At 42.8% G+C, this 26,053-nt stretch overlaps 1 protein-coding gene across 1 annotated transcript in view; it reads right to left on the bottom strand.

Annotated features, from left to right (window-relative positions):
* The window catches only part of Ccdc170 (coiled-coil domain containing 170), a 78,429-nt gene that overhangs the window by 7,977 nt on the left and 44,399 nt on the right, over nt 1-26,053 (bottom strand). The window contains exons 6-9 of the mRNA XM_036168699.1: nt 21,315-21,632; nt 10,975-11,175; nt 5,630-5,803; nt 3,042-3,284 (exon numbers count right to left, since the gene is read on the bottom strand). Of these exons, the coding sequence (XP_036024592.1) occupies nt 3,042-3,284; nt 5,630-5,803; nt 10,975-11,175; nt 21,315-21,632 (936 nt within the window). The remainder of the gene's footprint in view (nt 1-3,041; nt 3,285-5,629; nt 5,804-10,974; nt 11,176-21,314; nt 21,633-26,053) is intronic.

Here is a 26,053-nt window from a genome sequence, read left to right as displayed (position 1 = left end):
GGCAGGACACAGAAAAACTTTAGCTACACATGGCTCTCTCCTGAGTTTTGGAGCTGATTTTGGAACACGGCTCCTACAAGGACAGCTGAGGCTCTCCACCAGACAGCTGGCCTTCCATGCTTTCTCACTAGCCACAATGAAGACCTATTCCTCTGACTGATCTCATTTAAATAAAGTCAAGAGACTAAGTTCTGGCCAATAGAGACATAGAGGTGTTACATCATTCCCAGAAACTAGCCAACAGGTTGACTTTCAGGCCTTTCTCTTGGCTAATACCTGGAAAGAGGCTGGAGCCCCAGAAACTACATGGGACATAGGGTGAGAGATAATGAAAACATTGGTTAGGATGCTCAAGTTGAAATCAGAATAAGCCAGACTTCTGAGGACCATTGAGACTTCCTTCTAAATGTGGCATGCACATTCCCTTATACACACACACACACTCACACCATCAGTGCTGAGGGTTTTCCTGAGGCCTATACATGCAAGGCAAGCACACTACCTTTGAGTTACCACCCCAGCTTTTTTATTATTTTCAGTGAAACAGTAATTAACATCCTTCCTGTCTGAGCCACTGGCATTATGGGGTGTTTCTATATATTCCCTAGAAACTGATTATGTCTGTGGCAAGCTGTGAAGTATCTGGCTATAGAGAGGTTACACAAAGCCTCTTCTACATCCTCTAGAATTCTGCCACAAGATTTCTGTGCCTTCACTTTCTTATAAGGTGATATTAGTGCCAAATAGGGACACTACTTTAGTAACCCCAGGTTAATGAGAAAAGAACAAAGGTATAGTTAGTTCATAAATCATACATCCATGAAAACTTAAGGCCAAACTATATCACTGTGTGTGTAGGAGGTTCACACTGGTAAAATGAAGCATGTGGGAGAACACACTTCATCATGCAGGGAGAATTCATAGGCAGGACAAACTTGAAAGCTGAAATTGGCATCACACATTCTTGTTAATGATGATTTTAGTTAAACAATATCATCATTTATACTGACTTAATATCATTAATTTCTTAGTTTGGAGTTTTAATCCTTTGATTTCTAAATTAGTTTTGGTTTCATAATGGTAAAAAATGTAATGCAATTGACAAATCCATGTAGTCTTAAGTAAGTGACATCATAGAATTATTCTAAATTTAATACAAGAAGGGAGATCTATGCAAAAATAGTTCTGTCTTTCAAAAAAAAGTATTTCCATAATACTTAGGTTTGTATGCCAAGATAATTTTCAATGGTTTAAAATTTAACAGTTCATCTGGAAAGGATTTTGTTTTCTCTCAGTCTAGAACTCAAGAAAGCTTAATGTGCGGGTCATACAAGGAGATATTCAGATAACCTGGTCTTCAGCCTTAGTTTGCAATGGACATGGGAATGTACCTGAGAGCTGGAACTCAAATGTTCATAGCAGCTTTATTGGTAACAGCCCCAAGGTAGAAACAACTTGAATGTCCATTAAATGCTAAATGGACAAACAGAAGGTGGTACATCCATGTAATGGATTATTAGTTCACCCATCAAAAAGAATTACAATGGTATACGTCAACTTGGCTTGGCCACAATGTCCAGATATTTGATAAAGTGGTGTTCTAGAGGTTTCCTGGAGGATATTTGCAGATGATATTAAAAGTAGGTAGGTGATTTTGGTTTTGTTTCACTTTGCTTTGCCTAGACAGACTCCCATTATAGCCAATGATGTCCTCAAATGCATAATCCTCCTGCATCAGCCTCTGAGATGCTACAATTATTTTTTTCTTTTTTCAAGACAGGATTTCTCTATGTAACAGCTCTGGCTACCCTAGAACTTGCTCTGTACACCAGGCTGGCCTAGAACCAACAGAGATCTGCCCTCTACTTCCTGAGTGCTGGGATTAAAGGCCTGTGCCACCACCACCCAGCGAGATGCTACAATTATAATTGAGACTCCAAACCTATTTCAAACCAGATTATTCTAGCTAATGTGGGTAGGTGTCTTCCAATAAAGTGAAGTTCCTGCATACAAGCAAAATAAATAAATAAATAAAATGAACCTCCCCTGAACAAGAGGGAAATTGCTAAGCAAAAATCCAGAACTGAACTGCATCAGACATGTACTGCAGCAGAACACTTCCATCTCCCCTATCTGTGGGCCTCTTCTATGGTATGTTTTTGTACTGGCTAGTTTTATGTCAACTTGACATAAGCTGGAGACATCAGAGAGAATGAAGCCTCAATTAAGAAAATACTTTCATAAGATGAGGCTGTAGGCAAGCCTGTGGGACATTTTCTTAATTAGTGATTGGTGGAGAAGGGTCCAGCTCACCATAGGTGGGGCCAGCCCTGGGCTGGTGGTCCTGGGTGCTATAAAAAGCAGGCTGAGCAAGCCATGAGGAGCAAGCCAATAAGCAGCACATCTCCATGGCCTCTGCATCAGCTCCTGCCTCCAGGTTACTGCCCTGACTTCCTTTAATGATGAACTATGAAATGGAAATGTAAGCCAAATAAACCCTTTCCTCCTCAACTTACTTTTGGTCATGATGTTTCTTCATGGCAATGGTAACCCTAAGACAAAACTCTGGTTCTCAGTAAATAATAAGAGCTTCTATTTTCTCATCCCCTCCTAAACAAATTCCTATCTAACAAAGACTTCTGTAACTGGCCTGCTGCAAATGAAGATACTCTACAGAGACACTTGGGTCTCTCAGTCTTTCAGACTATTGAAACGGTGGACCCCAGAGAAATGGGAATTTCCCCCAGGAAAGGCCCCAGACATGTGTCAGACCACTTCAGAATGAGACTTTACACACTGAGACATCTTGCTAGCTCCACCTTGTTCCCTCTTTTATTTGAGGAAAATATATATAACCCAGGCTGGCCTTGAATTGTCTACATAACAGGAGTGACTCTGGACTCCTGATCTACTTGCATCTACCTTCCAAGTACTGGTATTACAGGCACGCACAGCCATGCCTGAGTCAAAGATGTCATTCCTTGGTGTATGCTTGGATGTGCATTGGCAGAAAGAAACAGAGAAAGGAACCACACACTTGCCTTGAGTTCGTTGGTGTCAGCCAACTTGGCTTTGAGCTCAGTGTTGTGTTCCCGACATGCACTCAGCTCCTTCTGCATCCTCTCCACCTTCTTCTCCAGCTTCCTGACAACAAGATGGGCCTCATCCCTCTCCAGAGCCAAGGCTGTGTGTGCCTGCTTCTCCTGCTGCAGCTGGGTAATTTTCTGCCGAAGGAGGTTCATATGCACTTCTTTGCTCTCCAGCCTTTCTTTCTGAGTCTTTAGCTGGTTTGATACAAGAGGGTTTTTTTTTTTTTGAAAAAAATAATTGAGCAGTCAGTAAATATAAATGAATTACTCAGATAATGTCGATTTTTATCTGTACTTCAATAAGAGTCATTTGCAAACCATCAAAAAAAAAAAGGTCACCGGGTTCCTTTCCCTGATTGAATTTTTTTATTCATATTTTTTCCAAGAATTAATTCTGTAGCTACAAAGTCTGGGACAAAAGAGCCCCAGAAAATGTGAGAAGAAGTCTGTTCTCCACAGCTGCTTCATCCAATATTCTGTGCCTCATAATGAAAATGTAAAATTACTTTTAAGTCTAATAAAATAGGCTTATCAAGAGCAGAATAAGTAAAATATAATAGGACACAGACAAAATCCTCTCCAGTGCTCAGTGGCGTTTTCTGAAGCAAGAGGTCCCACATCATACTGGAAACTTGCCCTAGATAATTTGAGCCCCTTAGAACTGGGCTGAGTAGCTCCCAGGATGAGAGTTGATACCCATTCTTGCAGAAGATATACCCAGGAGACTTTTAAGGAAATTGTTTACAAACTTCAAATCTCTGAAACAGGACTTCATGAAGATTTCGCTTCTCTGAACTCCTTGTGTTAAGCTGTGAGCTCCTCCAGCCAGGCGGGGAGTAAGTTCTTGGAACAACATCCCTGACGTTGGCTATCAGATTGATGAAGGGCATTGGAAAATGACTACAAGCGGAGAAAGCTTCCTGAGTTCTGCTTGTCACTTCAGTGGGCAGATATTAACTACAGGCAGTTCCATCACAGGTCATAAACACTGGGAGGGGGGATCGAGAACGGTCCAATGCCCAATGCCCGGGCTGAAGACTGTTACATGACTCTTCATTTCCCCCTAAGTGTTCTGAGGTGAAAAGACTTACCAAAAAACTACTTTGCGTCTCTTGCCTATCTGTGACAGTTGTGTCCACACCTGGGTCACTCCTTAACAAACTTATCTGATATTTCTCAAACCAAATCCCTTTTTAATATTTTTGAGCAATGCTTTTATTTATTCTTTGAAACTTCCATACACACATACAATGCATTTTGATCTTATTGGAACTTCAGCCCACAGAGGTGACAGAAAAGCGTGTGGGAATCCATCCTCTCTTGCTATCTCATGAGTACCAAGGATCAAACTCAGATTGTCAGGCTTAGCAGCAAGCACCTCGATCTACCCACTGAGCCATCTGGCCTACCCCCAACTCCTTTTCTTAAACCACTTTGTGTCAAATTGTACTTTGATACAAATGTCCACTGATAAGTTCTGAACATGGGTAATTTTAATGATATAATTTCTTAAGAAGGAATCGCATTGGGCATTAAGGAACAAAATCAATTTTCTGAAGAAAAGTGAAGAAGGAATTTTGGCTCTATTCGACATCCTTGATGGTTTCTGTTTTCTTTAAAAAAAAAAAAAAAAATCCTCCAGATACAGTGAGCTGGGGTAAGGACTAAGTGAGAACCAAGTTCACTCTATGAGACATGAGTTCACAATTTCTCTTATTAAAATTAACTCTCCCGTGAGGGTATGTCATCCCCATCTTAACATGAAGAAACCAACAGAGAGGTATGTGATTCGCCCAAGATTACACAGTCTGGCCGAATCCAAGGACCCAGATGTGACTCATCTCATACAGCCTCTACACAAAACGTTTCTCCTAAGAAGGATTACAAGAACAAGAACACATCTGTGTTTCCTTTTCTCCTTCTCTGGGGCCGATAATTACACAACTAATAACTATGTTTTATCGCTTTCGTTTGTCCATTCACTCATTTGCTCTAAACCAATTCGAACTCTGCCTTTTAATTGGATGGAAAGTGAACCCTTCTCTCTGTGCTTTCTAGCTCAATAGAGCTGGTGTGTGCAGATCCACTCAGTGCCCCTCATTCCCCCAACTCCCCCAACCTCGGCTTCCCTCCTCACTCAAAGGAACAGAAACTATGAGATTTAACGGCTGTGTCTGCAAGTCTCTCTTGCGACCAGGTTTGGCCAAGGTATAAACATAAGTTCAGCTAGTGTCTTCCAGAATCTTCTTTCCAAGCCATCACTTGCATGCTCAATTCCCTCGTCTTCCCTTCCTCCACGCTGCAGCATGGAGCACAGACCAACGGTTCTAGTCACTATCTCGACCATGGAGACAATGCCCACCACAAGGATGGGCAATTCCAAGGCTTACAGAAGCCTGGTGATAGATCCACACGTCAGATAGTCTTCTAATAACATGCTTCCTAAACACACGGCTGATCACAGTGCAATAAAATCATTTTAACACTCAGGCTTTCCAGGAGTTTCTTTTCTTGGTACTACGAAGTGTGATGGTGCCTACCTTTCTCTGTAAGTTGTGAGCGATGGTCTTGTTTTCAATGACAGCATTGCTTTCGAGGCGGACTAGCTGCTCCGTGCGAGCTAAAACTACGTCCAGACGCATGTCAAAGCCAAGTTCAGCAGCTATCTGGCCCAATTTCATTTTCTCTGAAAGCTGATCCAAAAACTTCAGATACTAAATGCAGAAAACAAGAATGAAAATGAGACACGGGAGTTAGGGTGTGGTCTCACCGAGTCCTTCTCTCTCTCTCTCTCACAAGTTTACAGGTTGCTCTCTTTAACGTCATCCCAGAGCCTAGATTCTGAACCCAAGATTTGGTAGTAAATGTCTGAACCACCTTACCAAGTCTCTGCCATCTTCCTGTCCAAACACACTGTACTGTCCTGGCCAGTAACCTTGATGTCAGCTTAATACTAAACACACTACTTCTAAGCCTTGGCACATGACAAATGGTCTATGCCCCTAATTCCACCCTGGCCTCTCTCTATGTGTCTTGGCAAGAAGCCACTGTGGCCTTGCCCCTCCCAGGCCATCCCAGCACTTAGCAATCACTCCACAACCAAAGTTGTCCACATGTATACTAAAGTTGAACAACAGTTAAGGTGTTTTGTTATTTTGTTTTGTTTTGTTTTGTTTTGTTTTGTTTTTAGTTAAAATGCTTTCATGGAGCTGGAAAGACGTCTCAGTTGATAATGTTCTTGCAGTACATGCATGGTGACCTGAGTTTGAACTGCAAAACACACATTTTTTTTTTTAAAGTCAGACCCTGAATGTGCCTGTATTTTAGCATGAGGGAGGCAGAGACGGGAGGATGCCTTGGGGTTCACTGGCCAGCCAGTGTAGCCAAATGAGTAAGCTTCCGGGTCAGTGAGAGACCCTATCTCAAAATAAGGTGAAACACACACACACACACACACACACACACACACACACACACAGACAGAGAGAGAGAGAGAGAGAGAGAGAGAGAGAGAGAGAGAGAGAGAGAGAGAGAAAGGCACAAACATGGGAGGGAGCTTCAGGAAATGCTCTTTAAAGTGTTCAATATAACATAATTAGGTGAACAACAGTCTGAAACAGAACTGAGTGATACATGTCATAGTCTGCATTCTTTTAAATATCTGTCTTTATTTTGTGTGCGTTTTTGCCTTCATATGTGTATGCGTGTGCACCACATGCAGGCAGTGCCTGAGGTGGCTAGGAGAGGGCATCGGATGCACTGGAACTGGAGTGAGTCACCATGTGGGTGGGTGCTGACCAGGTCCTGTACAAGAACAGCAAGTGCTTTTGACCCTTGAATCTCTCTAGCCCCGACAGCTCATGTTTTCACAAACTCAACTTGCACAAAGCTTAAAGGTCGTCCGTCACTTAGCTGCTATTGTTTACCTGAGCACATTCAGACACAGAATGCTCACCGTGTGCTGGATGAGCGGATCAATCCATCAATGCTCTTGCTCTACGGTGATTACAGGATTGGGGTTCTATCTCCAACATCACCTTCTTGTTGCAGTAACTTCTCAGCATCTGGCACTTTCAGGCCATTAGACTGTGAAATGAGTATCATTTCCTGCCATCTAAGTGTATCGGTTTAAAGGCTGAACTATTTATATTTTAGTCATCAGGATGGAATTATCTGTAAGTGTATATTTTCCAATTTTGTTAAGTAGCATACAGATAAATACAATTTAGTCATCTTTGGAATCTACAGTAACTACCAATATAGCCACAGACAGTTTTATATCTGAGTTGTCACACTGCCGGTTCTTCTTGCTCTGGTGGTTTCTACCTTTGGGATTTTATTTAACCTCTAATATGTGCTTGAACATGATCTAGCTGCTATTGCTTGCATTTTAAGTGGAGGAAGCAGACTTACCCTCATAGATTGGTAGGATTAATATATGAAAACGGCCATCCTACCAAAAGCAATCCCCACCAGAATTCCAACACAATTCCTCACAGAAATTGAAAGGACAGCTTTCAACATGGAAACACAAAGAAACCAGGACAGCTAAAGCAATCCTGAACAACAAAAGAGCTGCTGAAGTTATCACCAAAGTAGTACTACAGAGCTGCAGGAATAAAAACCACATGGGATTGGCATAGAAACAGACATGTTGATCAACAGAACTGAATTGAAGGCCCAGAAATGAGGCCACATACCTGTGGACACCAATTTCTGACAGAGACGCCAGAAATACACACTGGGTCAAAGACAGCATCTCTACCACATGATGCTGGTCAAACTCAATGGCTACATGTAGAAGAATGCAGATCCATATTTATCACCCTGCTTAAAAATCAACTCCAAATAGATCAAGGACCTCAACATATTACCAGATACACCAAATCTGATAGACCAGAAAGTGAGGAACTGTACTGAACTCATTGGCACAGGAAAAGACTTTCCTGCACAAAACCCCGAAAGCACCAGCACTAAGAACAACTAAATAGAACCTCGTGAAACTGAAAAGTTTCTGTATGGCAAAGGACAAGAGTATTTGGACAAATTGGCAGGCTACAGAACAAGGAAAGATCTTTACCAATTACATATCCAATAGAGATTGAATATCTAAAATTTTATGTGTAGTTTTGGTACCTGTCCTGGATCTCATTCTGCAGACCAGGCCTCTTCTGGCCTCTTTGGGTACCTACACTCATGTACACAAACCCATGGACCCACACATACGCACACACACATACACTTAAAAATAAAATAAATCTATCCTTTTTTAAGATTGCAGTTGATGGAAAGCTGTTTTATTTCCTTTTTTTTCTAATTTTTTTTTTTTTTGGTTTTGAGGTAGGTTATCACCATATACCCCAGGATGTCTTTGAACTTACTCTGTAGCCCAGGCTATTCACAATCTCATGGTCCTGTGCCTCAGCATCCAAGTAATACAGGCATGCCCAACTGGCTTAGAAATCTTTAGCTTTGTAGAAATAAAAAGGGAGGTTACTGTGTGTTTTGTTCATTTTAATCACAGGTTAGCATGAGTTAGAGACCATGCATTCTACTCTATAATGTATTAGTCTAGAGTATATCTGGCACTTAATCCCTACACAACTTTACTTTCAGTTTTACATCACCATGCCTTTACTCCTTGCATCTGTGGAAAAGTCACTGGGGACATAATTAGCTTATGTAATCTGCTTTCATAACTGAGAACTATTTTGGCATAATTTTGATGAAGTCTAATATACACTTATGTGGAAAGAAGGGGCGAGAAATCAACCTACATGAAGTGGGTCCTAGTGCTTCACATTTGTAATTCTAGCACTTAGGAGGGAGGTGAGAGAACTGCCAGAAGTTCAGGGCCATCCTGCTCCAAAGAGTGAGTTCCAGGCCAGCTTGGGATATGGAGTTCAAGGCCAGTCTGAGCTACAGAATGAGACCTGATCCTTGCCAGAAGAAAAAGAAGAGGAGGAAGAAAAGGAAGAGGAGAAGGAGGAGGAGGACCAGGAGGAGGACCAGGAGGAGGAGGAGGAGGAGGAGGAGGTGGTGGTGGAGGTGGAGGAGGAGAGAGGATCATGTCCCCATATATGTAAATAAGAAAGAAGCTGTTACTCCTGCCTCCAAGTTCCGACCACATTCCACACCCATCTCCATCAGAGCACCAAGTGTGCTAACCATGCCCTAGCCCACCTGTCCCGTGTGGACTGGCTTCCACAGAGGCCTTTTGGGCATCTCTGCCTACTTGATCCCTAATGTAGCCATGGCCATCCTCAATTTCTTTTAAGTTCAGAAGAATGAGAAGGAGTGAGTTTCCAGAGTACACTTTTCTCAATCGAAGAGTATCTTTCATGACAAATTTTGTCCCTCTATTCTTTATTCTAGGTACTTCCTTTTCTGTCCCTGCCCTCTGTCCATGGACCCTTGCAGCTCATAAGCTTTTACCTCTTCACTATTACCAACAAAGCCTTTCTTTGACTCTGCTTTTCATGTTCTTCTTGTGACTCTGCATCCCTTCCCTTCTAGTTACACTCGGCACAAAACAAGTGAGCTCACATACTCACCATTCTGCAAAACCATCTCCAAGTCCTGCTGCCCTCCCCATGCTCAGGTCCTTAGGGTGGGCTATTCTCTCATGCTGTTCTTGTCTCCCCCTAACTTAATGATACTATTTCTTCTGAGTAGTTCCATTGCGACATCTCAGCTCCACCAGGCATGTATTGCTTAACCATGGATCTAGGTTCTGAAAGCTGCAGCATCAGACAGGGCTGTCATTGTGTGGACATCATGGACAGTTACACCACCACTCTTTGTTAACTTTTGAGGTGCTGAGAATGTGACCTGGGGCTTTGTGCATGGTAAGCATACACTCTACCACTACACAATAGGCCAGCCATGGTCATAGAGGACCACCGTCATACACACAATCTACCACTACACAATAGGCCAGCCATGGTCATAGAGGACCACCGTCATACACACAATCTACCACTACACAATAGGCCAGCCATGGTCATAGAGGACCACCGTCATACACACAATCTACCACTACACAATAGGCCAGCCATGGTCATAGAGGACCACCGTCATACACACAATCTACCACTACACAATAGGCCAGCCATGGTCATAGAGGACCACCGTCATACACACAATCTACCACTACACAATAGGCCAGCCATGGTCATAGAGGACCACTGTCATACACGCAATCTACCACTGACAAAAACATCATTAGGCAGCAAATGACTGCACTCTGGTGTTCACAGTCATTAATTATACTTTATATTCTATAGAAGAAAAGAACCTTCAGGTCTAAAAGATCTTCACATCCCATTCTTCTCTTTGCCGTAGTTCCACTAAGGTTGCCACGTTCTACCACATATGATTACCCACTCTGCATTCTCTGAATATAGCACTTATAAGACTTCATACATTTAAACTGTTTCTACCTACAGCATCTGCCCCCTCCTCCACTATAATTCTATTTATCCTTCAAAGATGATAAAATCCCCTCATTGTCCAGATGTGTCTATAATACTTTATTAATACACTGTGCAACTATAATATATATAGTCTAGGGTACAGCAGGGTATCTTAATGCCTGTCTCCTCTATTAAATGCTGAGCCTTTGCTAATAGAAACTATACATTACCCATACTTCAGCTACCCCAAACCTTCCAACCTCATAGATAGTGGACACACAATAAATACATACTGGCTTTAACCGGATTAACAATTAAAGAAACCCTAAACAATAGGAAGAGACTTTATTATTCCTTGGAAATTTGCTTGTAACTCAAGACATGATCACTCTCTAACCACTGCAAAGTTCAGAATGTTCTCAGGTACAGTTTCAGCCCATGACACCACAGACACGCCATCCCATTCTTACTTTCTGTTTCTCAAGGTTCAAGTTGTCTCTCACTATGTCTCCAGAAAGCAGCTCTCCCTCCAGGTGACTCAGCTGACCCTGAAGGACCTCCAACTTGCTTTCTGCCTCATGGGCCCTCTGTATGGCTTTCCGATGAAGCTCGGCTTCATTTCCCAACTGTTCGACAAGGTCTGATATCTGGGATTCAAGCTGAGAGACCATCTGGAAACAAAGACGGAGAAGAAGGCAAAGTCTTGTTTAGATGAAACAAAGTGTTCAGATCCACCACTCTGCCCAAGAAGCCTAACCACTATGACACCCACTTATAGATTCCTTGTAAAAATTAAATTAAAAGTAGGTCATTTGTAGCTGTTTTCCTCTTGTTTGAAATAAACCAACATTTATTATCAGACTGATAATGGTGGATTTTTTTTCATTTTTCTATAATTCCTTTAACATGTTTAGTCAATAAATATTTATAGATAATATTTACTTGTCTCCAAAATTGTTATTAATTTAGAGATTTCAGGTTGCGGATTTAGTTCAGTGGTAGAGCACTTGCCTAGCAAGCGCAAGGCCCTGGGTTCGGTCCCCAGCTCTGGAAAAAAAGAAAAAGGAAAAGAAAAAAAAAAGGAAAGAGATTTCAAAACTAAGCTGGAGGAAAAAGGTTCAGGCAAAAAGTCATTTCAAGAGCCACAAAAATGTCATTTCCCCAGAGAGACTCTTTCAGCACATACAGTTGATTAAAGATTGTGTGATGAATTTATCATGAGAAGCAGCCTGAAGTTGTTATTGGGAGTTCCAATACAGACAGATGTTTTTCTTCTGTTAGCCTTCTACTAAATATTGGTTCTATACGTCCTACACTTCAGTGATACAATTATACACTGATATTATCATTTTAGCATCTGAAAGGTCAAATTCTTTTTAATATGGAGACCAAAAATTCTCCCAGTATTTACATCCTTCCCAGGAATTCCTCTCTTTGGTCCTGATCGTCCTGTCCCCAGAAACAAAGAGCAAAAGTTAAATCACAGACTTAAAGCACACTTTCAGACCTCCCACTGATTTTACTAAATTTGGTTTTTGGACAATGCTGAGCTCAATAAAATTGGGATAAAACATTGATAAATAAAAATGTTTTCTTTTGTTTGGGGAAGCGTAAAGGAAAAGAGTAATAGATGTTTTACAGTACTAATGGCCTCGACTGTTTTGGCTTTTTTAGAGTTTAAATCAAGAACAGAAATCAGGCTTTGCTTTTTTCTTAAGTCATTTATATAAACATGCTTAATGCAAGAGACTGAAGCTGCCATCAATTTTTTGAAACACTATTTTATGTAAGATTTGATCTGACTTATACTCAGACCTTCAGTGAAGGGCCAATAAGCATAAATTAGAAAAGAAAGTCCACGTTTACTTAAGTTTTCATCCATCCCTATGTAATATGATACAATATAATAAATATATACTGTAAAATATTCATTAAAGGCCAAAAATTGTAGTTAGAGTTTTCCTGCCTGGCCCAGTCAGGACAAATCTCTCTCACCCGCCAGTCCCACAGTCGCTCAGACACAACCAAGAAAGCACACAGAAACTTACATTGTTTACAAACTGTATGGCCGTGGCAGGCTTCTTGCTATCTGCTTCTTCTATCTTAAATTAACCCATTTCTGTTAGTCTATATTTTGCCACATGGCTTGTGGCTTACCGGTGTCTTTACATGTTTCTTTTCATGGTGGCGGCTGGCAGTGTCTCTCTCCAACCTTCTACTTCCCAGAATTCTCTTCTCTCTTGTCCCGCCTATACTTCCTGCCTGGCCACTGGCCAATCAGAACTTTATTTACACAGAGCGATATCCACAGCAAAAAATATAAATTGGAAAAAAAAAAACTTTCCATGATCCTCCAGAGACCACAATTATTTATTTACTTACTTGTTTATCTATTTTAAATAACATGCTGGTTTTGTATTGTTATGATACCGTCAAGATTGTGTCATGTATACAACTTTCTGTCCTTGTTTTTACCTAGTAATGGTTTAAGCATCATTTTCTGTCATTTTCTATTATTCAAAATTATTAGCATTTCAAAGGCTGCATTAAGAATTCCTCATGAGGGACTAGAGAGATTGTTCCATCATTAAGACCACTTGTTGCTCTTGCAGAGGACCAGGGTTCAATTCCCAGAACCTATATGGTGGCTCACTACTGTCTGTAATTCCAGTCCCAGGGTACCCAACGACCTCTTCTGATCTCCAAGGTACATACACATACATGCAGCAGAATACTCATACATTAAAATAATAAAAGAAATAATTTTTTAAAAAATTTTGAAAAGAATCCATCATGGAACTGGGCACGTAAGCCAGTTGTGTAGCATGTGCCTAGCCTGTATGGGGCTGGGTTCAATCTCTAAAACAATTCACCATGAAAAACAAAGAAAAAGTTCTCAACACTGGAAGATGGAAGCAAGACTGTCAGGAGTTCCAGACCAGCCTGGTCTACATGAGACCATTCCTCCATGCCCCTACCCCCAGCTCAATCATTCCTATACAAGAAAAGAAAATGTTTCTTCTGATGACCAAAGCTGTCTAAAGACACCAGACAGCAAACAGGTAGTGGATCCAGGTCAGTGGAGGACAGAGGCTAATCAGTTCCTTGTTGCAGAGTGGATTGGAGTGAGTGATGCCTGGAGGGCATTAGACCAAGCAAACTGAAATCTCATCCTCTGCTTTGATAGCTCTCCGAGTACCAAGCCTATAATACAACCCATTCTATACTTCAGAGGGTATTTCACATCAGTATCTGATGGTAAGTCACTCAGAGACATATTTGAGGAATTATTTTCCCCTCGGGGAAATGTGTATGATTATTACAGAGCAGAAGACTCTGACAAACCTTGATTCTCCTTGTCAGCTCTAAGAACTGTTGCTAGTAGATGGGCTGGGTGTTCACAGGTGTTACCATTTCCGCCATCAGTATTCCCAATCCGGTGTATGAATCCAACCAACCAGGTGTTCTTTCATTATAGAGTGTTTGAAAACCTTCAGAAATCTTCCTCCACCTGCCAGATGTGGTGGCCCCTGCCTATCTATAATCCTAGCACTGGGAAGGTTGACACAGGTCATCCTTGGCTGTAAAGCAAGTCCAAGGCTGGGCTACACGAGATCCTGTCTCAAAGTAGTAAAATAAAAAAAGACATTGTCCTATGCTCTACTCCCTGAACTATTTTTCTTTAGCTATGGAGTCTTTTGTTAACTAGAAATCTCTCTACAGAAGACAAGTGAGGGACAAAATCATTTGAGTCAAAGCCAAGAGAACCCTGCCTGCATACCACCTGTTAGACCTGAGGATGTTCCAAAGAGCCTTGAAAGCCCAATGCACAGCACTTTGCAAACTACTAGTAAGTGGATGGTTGAACTGTACACAATGTACCAAACTGCTACTCGAGAGTCTGGGACCCAAAGTGGAGCAAAGAGCTGTGGCCCTTCCCAATCAGTTTCCCCATCACACCGTGGCCCTTCCCAATTGGTTGCCCCATCATCATACTGTGGCCCTTCCCAATCTACCCCATCATCACACTGTGCCCCTTCCTAATCCACCCCACCATCACACTGTGGCCCTCCCCAATCTACTCCATCATCACACTGTGGCCCTTCCCAATCTACCCCATCATCACACTGTGCCCCTTCCTAATCCACCCCACCATCACACTGTGGCCCTCCCCAATCTACTCCATCATCACACTGTGGCCCTTCCCAATCTACCCCATCATCACACTGTGCCCCTTCCTAATCCACCCCACCATCACACTGTGGCCCTCCCCAATCTACTCCATCATCATACTATGGCCCTTCCCAATCTACCGCATCACACTATACCCCTTCCCAATTTACCCCATCAAACTATGCCCCTTCCCAATCTACCCCACCATCATACTGTGGCCCTTCCCAATCTACCCCACCATCACATTGTGCCCCTTCCCAATCTACCCCACCATCACACTGTGGCCCTCCCCAATCTACCTCATCACACTATACCCCTTCCCAATCTACCCCACCATCACACTGTGGCCCTTCCCAATATACTCCATCACAAAGCTGAGCTTCAGAAGCTTCGATAGCTCTCAGGGCATATGGGCACACAGTTGTTGTTTTCAGAACTAAAGTTACATAAACTTATTCAAATAAACTAAGAGCACCATCTGACTCCATTCTTTCAAACACCAGATACCAGTCCCTGGGTGTTGCTACCCAAACGGTACACCTGTTGCTTTTCATGCCAAGAGTCTGAAGAGCCAACAACAGACTTTTCCTTCCCCCATCCTTCCATAGTGTCGTCTGAATGTACACTGGATGTTCTCAGAGTTTCTCTGCTGAGGATGTAGGGGCTTGGGGACGGGAGCATCACAAAAAAAAAACACATGCCTCAATTTGGTTAATTAAAGACGTACTTCAGCAGGCTACCCTCCAAAAAGAAACAAGAGAGATTTGGGAAGCAAAGTCATAATGCCCTCAGAGCTAACTCACCTCCCAAAGACAAGGATTTGTTGATCTCTATGGAGAGACCTTTTGCTCTGAGACTCTACCAAACAACATGAGAGCTCTGTGCCCCCCCCCAAAAAAAAGCCTCCTGGGTCACCTAAGGTCTGGTGCTTTCTCTTATTCAAATAATATCTTTCGTTTTGGAATTATATAAAGTAAGTTATCTGGTAGCTTAACACCAGATTTAATATCAGCCAAGCTCCCCTTCCTTGCCATCAGTACACGGGGCCAACAATGTCGACCAGCTAACCTGCCCCCTCCCTCTTTGTTCAAGCCAACTTCTGTTATGGGTTAACTTGGTACCAGCAGAAAAGGTAGGCTGGTGTAACTAAGACCATCAGAATGGGGTTTCTTTAGAAACAAGCTTTTTACCGAGATAGTGTTACCATTGGCTCACTGGGGTGAGATCTGGTTAGTTTGTCCAGTATCTTCATAAAAGGGAGAAACTTTATGCAAAATCAAACATATATAAAAGGAAGATACTGTGAAAACATGGGGAGAACCCGTGCACCAGCAAGGGAGGCCCTGGGACCAGGCCAGGTGAGCGTCACAAACACAGGAACCAGCCCCAACTACACCTTGACTGCCAGAACTGTGAGCTAGGAAGCTCTGTTGACACCATCCAGTTGGTGGCACATTGTTAATGCTGTGCTAGAAACCAATTACAAGTAGGGAGGATGCAGGCAGTACACCTCTGGCTGTTCAGACACCATTGCACCCCGGAGTGAGCATGCAGAGTAGTTTTTGACAGTGGCATGTCAGTGGAAGTCTGCTGGTGATTCTCCGGAAATGTCTGCTGTAGTGAGTGCCAGGAAAATGATGGTGGGCTATGAGATCTGAAGAACTGGGGGTATGGAACTTCCCTCAGGCCTTCAGGAGCATCAAGCAATGTCCATGGCACCTGCAGAGCCTCCAGACTGAGAGACTTTTCAGCTGAGGCAGTAAGCAAAGCCAGCAAAAGGAATGTCTACACCAAGGTGAATGAGCTGGTGTGACTCTAGAGTTAGTTTAGAAGATGAGGAGAAATTGATCAGGGCACATCATCTCTACACTTAATCAATTCTCATTCAAATTAGCAAGCTAGGAAATACCTCAAACTGTGGAAAAAATTGCCTCAGAATGTAAAATGTAAAAACGTTGCATGTTTCAGCCATTGTGCAAGAAGCCTTTTATTCTTGAACATCTGTTACATGACCTGAAATTCTAGGCAAAATAACATCCAGAAAATCCTTCTGGATTCCTGGGAATCCAGAGGTAGGACTTTGCTCTGAGGCAGAGGGTTTCAATCAGGGATGACTTTACCCTTGTGGACAGGCATTTGGTTATGTCTAGAGACACAATGATTGTCCCAAATTGGGGCTGAGGGTTGCCCTGGGATCTAACAGGAAGAGGCTAGAGATGCTGCTGACACCTGCAACGCACAGGACACTACTACCACCTGCCACACACACATACATAAACACAAATACACACACAACACACACACATATACACATATGCACACATACATACACACACGTATGTATACAGACACGTACACAGATACACAACACACACATATATACACTCATGCACTCACACACACTATCCCATACAGAGCTAGCTGTGAGGGTACACACCTATCATCCCAGCACCCATGAGGCTGAGGCAAAAAGATCATGAGTTCAAGAACAGTCTGGCTATATAAGACTTTCTCTTCAAAACAGAAGAACAAGAAGAGGAGGGGAAGGAGGAGGAGGAAGAGGAGGAGGAGGAAGAGGAGGAGGAGGAAGAGGAGGAGGAGGAGGAGGAAGAGGAAGAAGAGGAGCAGGAAGAAACTATCCAGTCTAAATATCAACCGTACCATAGTTAAGAATCCCTGCTCTAAGATATGGTACAGCTAATTTTTAAAAAGAAAATTAAACTTTGCCAGAAGCAGAAATTCAAGGAGGAAGTAGAAATGACTTAGGGAAGAAGTGGGGGGCGGTGCCCCCAATTCTACTGAGAACTGCACATCTAGCCAAGGGAGAATGCACAGCCCCAGAGTAAACAGGAAGAGCAGTGTTCTGCAGTGGGGAGCGCACACCAAGTGGACAGTGTGCCAGGCCGAGCCTGCAGGGCCTTCACATGGGATGACTCAACAGCTGCCTGTAGCCACGGCAGCTGGCAGGGAGAAGCAGCTTCCTCCACAAACAGATTCCTCAATTTGTAAAGCGCCCATTCTTCAAAAGCATTTCTAAGACAATGCGCAAAATCCATTTTCTCCTGATTTTACTTGAAGATGAGTCACGCAAGACACCAGCTACATGCTTGATTGGGGGCTTTTAAATGGGAAGTGCAGCTATTGAGAAAAATTACAGGGTAGGGGAGGTCGAGAAAGACACTAACGCGACTGAATCATTCCCATTTGTATGGGGAGTGGGGGAGGCATAGTCAGCTTACCCAATTTACACCACTTTGCTTTAGAAAATAAACATATACATCATGCTGGCAACTGTATGCCACGGTTCACATGCTGGAATTAAAATAGCAAGGGAGAAGCTGGGAAATATAGAATGAAAAGCAATAAAGTGAGTGTGGGGGAACATGAACTATCAGTGCACACAGATTACCACTCAAGACAACTTCCTAAAGTTCTTCCCAGTTCTGTAAACAATTCCTTGCCTCAGTTGAGTTCCTACATATAAACTGAGTCACAGGGAAATAAATGGACTTACCCTCATACATTACAGAGTACAGCTCAGCTATAAAAACACTGTGCACTGGGTAAAAAGGCCATGAGAATTACTTGAAGAACATACATGAATTTTAGGTTGGTTTTTTTTTTAATTTACAAATGCATTCCCAAACTAACTTTTAAAAAAAAAAGTCATTGTGGGGCTAGTTCCAGGGTTCAGTCAGTAAATCACTGCATTCAAAGGACCAGGACCTGAATTCAGTCACCAGAGCCTACAGATCAAAAGCAGGGCAAGGTAAGGTGGTCACAAGCAGATCTCTGAGGCTCACAGGCCAGGCAGGGTAGCCTACTAGTGATTTTCAGGCTAGTGAAAAACCCTGTTTCAAAAAAAAAAATTTTGATGGTACCTTGAGGAACAATGTTGACCCAAGGTCAACTTCTAGCCTCTACATATAAACACACACACACACACACACACACACACACACACACACACACACACACATACACACCACATTCACTCACTCACCAAAAAAAAATTAAAAATAAAATGTAGTGTGTATATTTAAGGTATAAAATGATGTTGCAAGATCCATATTTAGTGAACACCTTGGACGGATTAGTACATATATCATCTCTCCTCTTAAGCTTTCTACTACAACATAGATGGACCTAGGGGACACTGTGCAAAGTGGAAGAAATCAGGCACAGAAAGAAAAATATTGCATGATCTCACCTACGTGCAGAATCTTAAAAATCTTGAAAGTACATATAGAACGCAGTAAACAACAAAGCTGTCATTTCTTGGAACAGGAGAAGGAGAGGAGACGGGGGACACAAAAGACACAGCACCAACCTGTGGATGAGCAACACTGGCCGATGCAAAAGCACACTTGTCTCCTCTGAAGTGAGTTTAACATCAAAAGAAGAACTAGCCATCATGGGAGTCTACATCCCATGCAATGCCATTTATCTTCGACCCTCATTAGCCAGGACCCGATCATTTGGAGTTGATGATCCCTGCAACAGGCTGATGTCAACACCACTAAGTGGAGCTTTGCTGATGACGGTCGCTGACAGTGAGGATGATGACACAATTAAACATGGGTCTACTCTAACCTGAATGGTCCCTTTTACTATTTATGGAGTGGGTCTCCTCGCTGCCTCTCCTGGGCCTCAACACGGTATGCAGAAGACAGAAGGAAGGATGGAGTGGGAGGAGACACAGCAGCAAGAGTTAATGTTTGTTGTTTTGATTTGCCAGACGGTGTGTTCACATATAACAACTGTTCCGTGCCTCTAATAAACAATAACCTTATGAGGCAAATACTAGTAACTGATTTCCTAGCAAGACTTGGCCTGATCTGACCTCACAGGACATTGAATCCTCAATGACTCAGGCTATTTATAGTCTCCATTCATCCCATCTGGAGTGGCTCGAAGGTTCTGCTGTAGCACAGTGAGTATGGCTGGCAATGGGGTACAGTCTAGACCCCTTGTGGAGAGCTGTGTGTGGTTGATATATGGCTTTTTTATATATTTAGTCTGCAAGCCCACAAATACCCTAAATTTGAAAGCACACTGGGGAGTGTGGTAGAACAGGCCTGCAATTCTCGCACTCAGGAGGCCTTATAAAGGAGGGGGGTTCCTGTGAGTTGGAAGCAGCCTGGGCTTCATAATGAAACTTTCTCAAAAACACTTCTCACTCCCCTAAAAAAGAAAACACTCAATGAGCCTGAAGAATTTCACAGTTTTGAACAGGAACTGTGAACTTTGTACCAGATGCTCATAGGATAAGAAAGTGAAATCTAAAAGTGGGACGGTAGCTCACTGATAGAGCATCCTTCCCAGTGTGAGAACCTGGGTTCTGTCTTCAGTATTGCAAGAAAGAAAAAGAGGTCATTGGGTCTGGGGAGATAGCCCCATGGTTCAAGTGCTCACTGTGTAAGCAAGAGGGCCAAACGTGGGATTCCAGAACCGACATTAAATGCCTGTGGCTCACCTGTCATTCTAGCCTTGAAGGGCAGAGACAGGACTCTCTAGAGCAAGCTGTCTGGTGAAGCTAACTATACCACCAAGCTTTGGGGTTGACTAGTCCAAAAGGAAGACTGCTGATATGCACCTCCAGTCTCCACAGGCCCATGCATCCGCACGGTCCCAGACACATGCAAACAGATACACATATATACCACACACAGACACATACACACCACACAGAGACACATGCAAACAGATACATCCACACCACACAGAGATACATGCAAACAGATACATAAACACATTACACACAGACAGACACATACACACCACACAGAGACACATGCAAACAGATACATCCACACCACACAGAGATACATGCAAACAGATACATAAACACATTACACACAGACAGACACATACACACCACACAGAGACACATGCAAACAGATACACATACACACCACACAGAGATACATGCAAACAGATACATAAACACATTACACACAGACAGACACATACACATCACACAGAGACACATGCAAACAGATACATCCACACCACACAGAGATACATGCAAACAGATACATAAACACATTACACACAGACAGACACATACACACCACACAGAGACACATGCAAACAGATACACATAAACACCACACAGAGATACATGCAAACAGATACATAAACACATTACACACAGACAGACACATACACATCACACAGAGACACGTGCAAATAGATACATACACACCACACAGAGACACATGCAAACCGATACATACACACCACACACACACAGACACGTACACACCACACACAGACACATGCAAATAGATACATACACACCACACACAGACACATGCAAATAGACACATACACACCACACAACACACCGAGGCAGTGAAGGGAGAAGGAAGAGAAAAAGAAACAGAAAAGGTCACTGAAAATCTCAGAAACCATGCCCTCAGGGTCTTGCCAGAGCTCACGACACCCTGAGTAAACACGTAGGAGAAACAGGGCTCCGCACAGACAGCTCCAACTCCACCAATGACTCGGGCCATCGGATGTACAGCTAAAGGTGGCGCAAACATGCTCCATTACATAGTAACTGCTTCCCAGACACAGTTGCTGTGTGCTGAGTGAACGCTGAAGAAGTTGTGTGGGGCCATGGCCTACTCACCCTCTTCTTGCTCTCTTCCTGGATGCCAAGCTCTCGAACCCTCTCCAATATGGCACCCTCGGTGGACCCAGCCATATCCAATCTGCCACAAAGAAGTGCAGCGAGCTTCTCCCTGAAGGAGGAGTTCTGGCTTTGCAAGGCTGCGGCTGCATCCCTGCTGGCTGTCAAGCTCAGGTCCAGCTGTTGGCAGCTTTTCCTCAGCTGGGTCAGCTCTTGCTTTGAAGCGTCCCAGGCTCGCTGTGCAGCAAGCAGCCTTTCTCGGAAGAGCTTAGCTTCCTTTTCTAGAGCTGTTCTTGCTTCCACAGCACTGAGCAAGTCCTGAAAGATTATAGAACGAAAAGAGTAATGGGGACATCCACCCTGGATGAGGTCTTCATTTACCTCTCCTACCCACATGACTCCAGGAACTTAGGGTTAGGTGTGCCTTACCATCTTAGTTCTAAGGTCTCTCCATGGCTTCATAAAGTTATTAAATATAGTTGTTTGGGCTGGAGAGAGAGCCTAGTGGTTAAGAGCACTAGCTGCCCTTCCAGAGGACCCCAGCTTGATTCCCAGCCCCCACACAGTGTCTCATAACCATCTAGAATTCCAGTTCCAGGGGATCGATCTGACACCCTCTTCTGACCTCCACAGGCACCAGGGATGCATGTGATTTACATTCATATATGTAAACAAAACACTCACATATATAAAAATCAATAAATAAATCTTTTTATTTTTTTAAAAAAAAAGCTGTTTGAGGTACTTAGGATGTGACTAAGTCAATAGAGTGCTTATCTAGCATGCACAAAGCCCTATATTCTAGTCCCAACGTCACAGAAAAAAACCCTAGGCCCTAGCCCCATCGTCACAGAAAGCCAGGCACAGTAGTGTACAGCTGAAAACCCAACAATGGGGAGGCAGATGCAGGAAGTTGCGAGTTCAAAGTCATCCTCTGCTACACAGCAAGTTTGGAGCTAGCCTGGACTACATGGGTCACTGTCTCAAAAACAAACAAACATTATTTGAATACAGTGGTTGCTTTAATCCTGTGTTTAAAACTAGACTGGTAGTCTCTTAGACATGATCCTTCACAGAGGAGAGCTGGGTCTTCCTTTCAGTTCATTGACTAACTTCTCTCAGAAAGAGAAAACAGGAACTGGTAGAGCCTGAAGAACGAAGACTGAAAGACCTGGCTCTGTGGGGTGGGGTGGGGTGGGGTGGGGGATTGAAAGGAGGAGATAAGAGCCACACTCAGAAAAATAATCTTGAAAACTACCATAGGTAGCCACAGATTAAGAAAAATGAAATGCAGGGCACAGAGATGTGCGCCTACTTCTTTAACTATCCGTCAAGTGCCCAAACATGCAAATTCACATCAAATAAGATCAAACAATGGGTCAGCCTGCCTTATGATAGACTCTTGATGCTTAGTTACCTAGTTAAGGATCTTTCGTTTTATTTTGTAATGAAAATAGAATGTGAGGGGCAAAAAGCACAGAAAAGAGACAACATCCTTGACCACAGACTCTCCCAACAGGGCCAGTAACATTTCTGGCTGTTAGTTAAGATACAATCATTGTTTTTACATTAGAAATGGTCTTTAAAGGGGAATTTCTCTCCACCAACAGCTGGGAGACAGGAAACAGGGTGGGCTGAAATGCTACTTCCTATTTCATAGAGAAAATATAACATCTTCCCTTTTTTCTTATGGTGATTCTAAAATTAAGTAAATAAAACGAGGAAGTCTCAGTTATCAGTTGGAAAGAAAAGCCACCCAGAGGCAAAGTAGTTAGAAAAGCCTGCCCCTTGCAGGGTAATCACTCTTTGGGGAGTTTATTTTGTAAAATACTTTGCTTTTTAGGGACTTGGTTTCCCTTTTCTCTTTCAAGAACACCTGCACCACTGCTAATTAAACCATAGGCCTTAAAGTACAGCCTAGGGTCCTTTAGCAAAGTTGCCATATTTTTAGCGTTTACATATTTTTTTCAGATAGGAACATGGTATCTGCCCACTTGCTCACTTTTGGTAGCCAGGAGCAGTGTTGGTAATGAACAAGTGGACTCGTGTTCTTACTTAGAAAACAGATGCAAGGTTAACCCGCATGACTTCGGAGTTCCAAAGCCCTATAGAATATTACATAGTAGCTTGTGTATGAAAAGAAGCCCCCACATGCAAAAGCGGGAATCTCTCATTGTCAGTCATGGTATTTGAAAGCCGTTCTTCACAAAAAGCCTTTAAGATACATTTTAAAAAAAAATCTATCAGAGCAAGATGGCTCAGTGGACAAAGACGATTGCCACCAAGCCCAAAGACCTGTGTTCAATCTCCAGGACCCATATGATGGAAGGAGAGAACCAGCTCACCTGTAAGTTGTCCTTTGACCTCCATACCTGCACATCACATGCTAGCAACACACACACAAATAAATAAATATAACATGTTTTTAATTTAAATCTTTCAGATGCCAGAGTAGGGATGGACTTGCTGACAATTTGAAGTAGATCAATCAAATGTCATCTAATACCAAAAGAGCACCAAACATAATTAAAATATTTTGGCTTCGAAGACTGTTTCTACCCTACTATCTACTACCAACTTAATCTAACACCCTACAACAGAGGTTCTCAACCTGTGGGTCATAACCTCTTTGGTGGTTGCTCATCAGATGTCCTGCATATCAGATATTCACATTACCGCTCACAGCAGTAGCAAAATTACAGTTATTAAGTAGCAATGAAATAACTCTATGGTTAGGGGGTCACCATGACATGAAGAACTGTATTAAAGGGTCACAGCATTAGGAAGGTTGAGAACCACCACCCTAAAACAAAACACTGCCTCTTTTTAATCTAAGCACCCATCATCATGTCTACTAAAGAAATCACAAAAGTAGTTTGGTTGGATTTTTTTTTTTTTTTCTGGAAACATCCAGCCCAGTGAACTCTAATCTTTCTCGATGAAAGGAAGGAACCGGAGCCAGCAGCAGACCTTGGGGATGGCCACTCCCTGGTGCTCTGATTAATCACTCTGGGACTCAGCTGCACTGGTCTACTGGAAATAAATGTCCTCGGGACTGCAAATGCAATTACCTCCCCAAGTCCCCAGGAGCAAGCCACCGCACTGGAGCCTGGTTGCATGGCTACCTCAAGGATGCCCTGAAGCAGGAGATGTGAGGAGACATGAGCATGGCGAGGCGTGACCTGGTGACAACTGTCAGACCACCCTGACATGGAAGGAGAAACACACAACTTCTTTCCCAGAAAGCTCAGACGTGGCCTCCACTGAGGACACAGCTGTGCAGTAAGGGCTGGCCCCCGGCGGAAGGTAATGCTTAAAAGATTTTGTAATAATTAACAAATCTTGCTGGGTGTGGCTCTACATGCTTTTAATCCCAGCATTTGGGAGGCAGAAGTAGGTGGATCTTTGTGAGTTCAAGGCCAGCCTGGTCTGCCATAGCACGTTCTAGGGCAGGGCTACATAGACACACACACACACACACACACACACACACACACACACACACACAGACACACACACACACCCATCTCAAAAATTATCAAAATAGTAATAATAATAATAATAAACAAATCTTGAGGCTCAGGCCTCTAAGTCACTAAGTAAGCAATAATGACATCACCATTACATTTAACAAAATTGTGTACAAATAACAGGAAGTGTTCAGTGGAAGACAAAAATCTGTCTGAAGCAAAAAAAAAAAAAAAAAAAAAGGCCTCTCAATGGTTTGTGCAGAGAAGACTTGGTGAATAAAGTAGCTGTCTCAAAAGCATAAGGGACTTGAGTTTGAATCCCCAGGCCCCACATGAAAAAGCCAAGAGATCTGCTGGTTGGGGAAAGACAGGCAGATCCCCAGAGCGGGCAGGGGAGCCAGTGTAGCCTAACCAGTGAGGTACAGGTTCAGTGAGAGGTCCTGTCTCAAAAATGAGGTGATGAGCAATAGAGGGAGAGACTCTCCATCAACCACTAGCCTCCACAGGCACACAAACACTACACATTCATGCGAAACATACACACACAAACAAACACATATGTTGTGGAATATTATTTTAACTAGGCAAAGCTGCATTACATTAGTTTATGCTGTGGAATGTTACTTTAACTGTGTAAAAGTGTGTTACATTTGTTTCTGCTGCATTGGTTTAATTATGTGAAGATGTGCTGCTGTTTTACCTTGCCTGCTTAAGGCACCTGATTGGTGTAATAAAAAGCTGACCAGCCAATAGCTAGGCAGGAGAGGGACAGGTGGGACTGGCAGGCAGAGGGAATGAATTGGAGGAAGAATCTAGAGAAGGAGATGAAGAATGAAGAGAATGAGGGAGAAAGAGAGGGAAATGTCCGGGATCAGAAGCCAGGCAGCCTCCAGCCAGCAGACACAGAGTAGGACATACAGAAAGAAAGGGTAAAAAAAACCCCGAGGCAAAACACAGATGAAAAGAAACAGGTTAATTAAAGTTATAGAGAAAAAGCTAGCCAGAAATGAGCATAAACTAAGGCCGAGCATTCATAACTAATAATAAGTCTCCATGTCATGATTTGGGAGCTGGTTGGTGGCTCAAAAGGAAAAGCCCAGTATATACATATTTATGCATGGCATACATGCACAATTGATTCCTATCATGAACTTGCTAACTACAATATGGACTTATATAGTTCTGCAATCAAATTATCTCTTAAAAATATAATTAGTTCTTACACAGTCTTGGGCTTACACAGGGACACTTTGCTCAGCCTGGAAGGAG

Source organism: Onychomys torridus, chromosome 19 (assembly GCF_903995425.1).
Source record: "Onychomys torridus chromosome 19, mOncTor1.1, whole genome shotgun sequence".
Classification (NCBI taxonomy): domain Eukaryota; kingdom Metazoa; phylum Chordata; class Mammalia; order Rodentia; family Cricetidae; genus Onychomys; species Onychomys torridus.
Note: the sequence above shows the minus strand (reverse complement) of the source record. Positions and strands in the feature narration are given on the sequence as shown.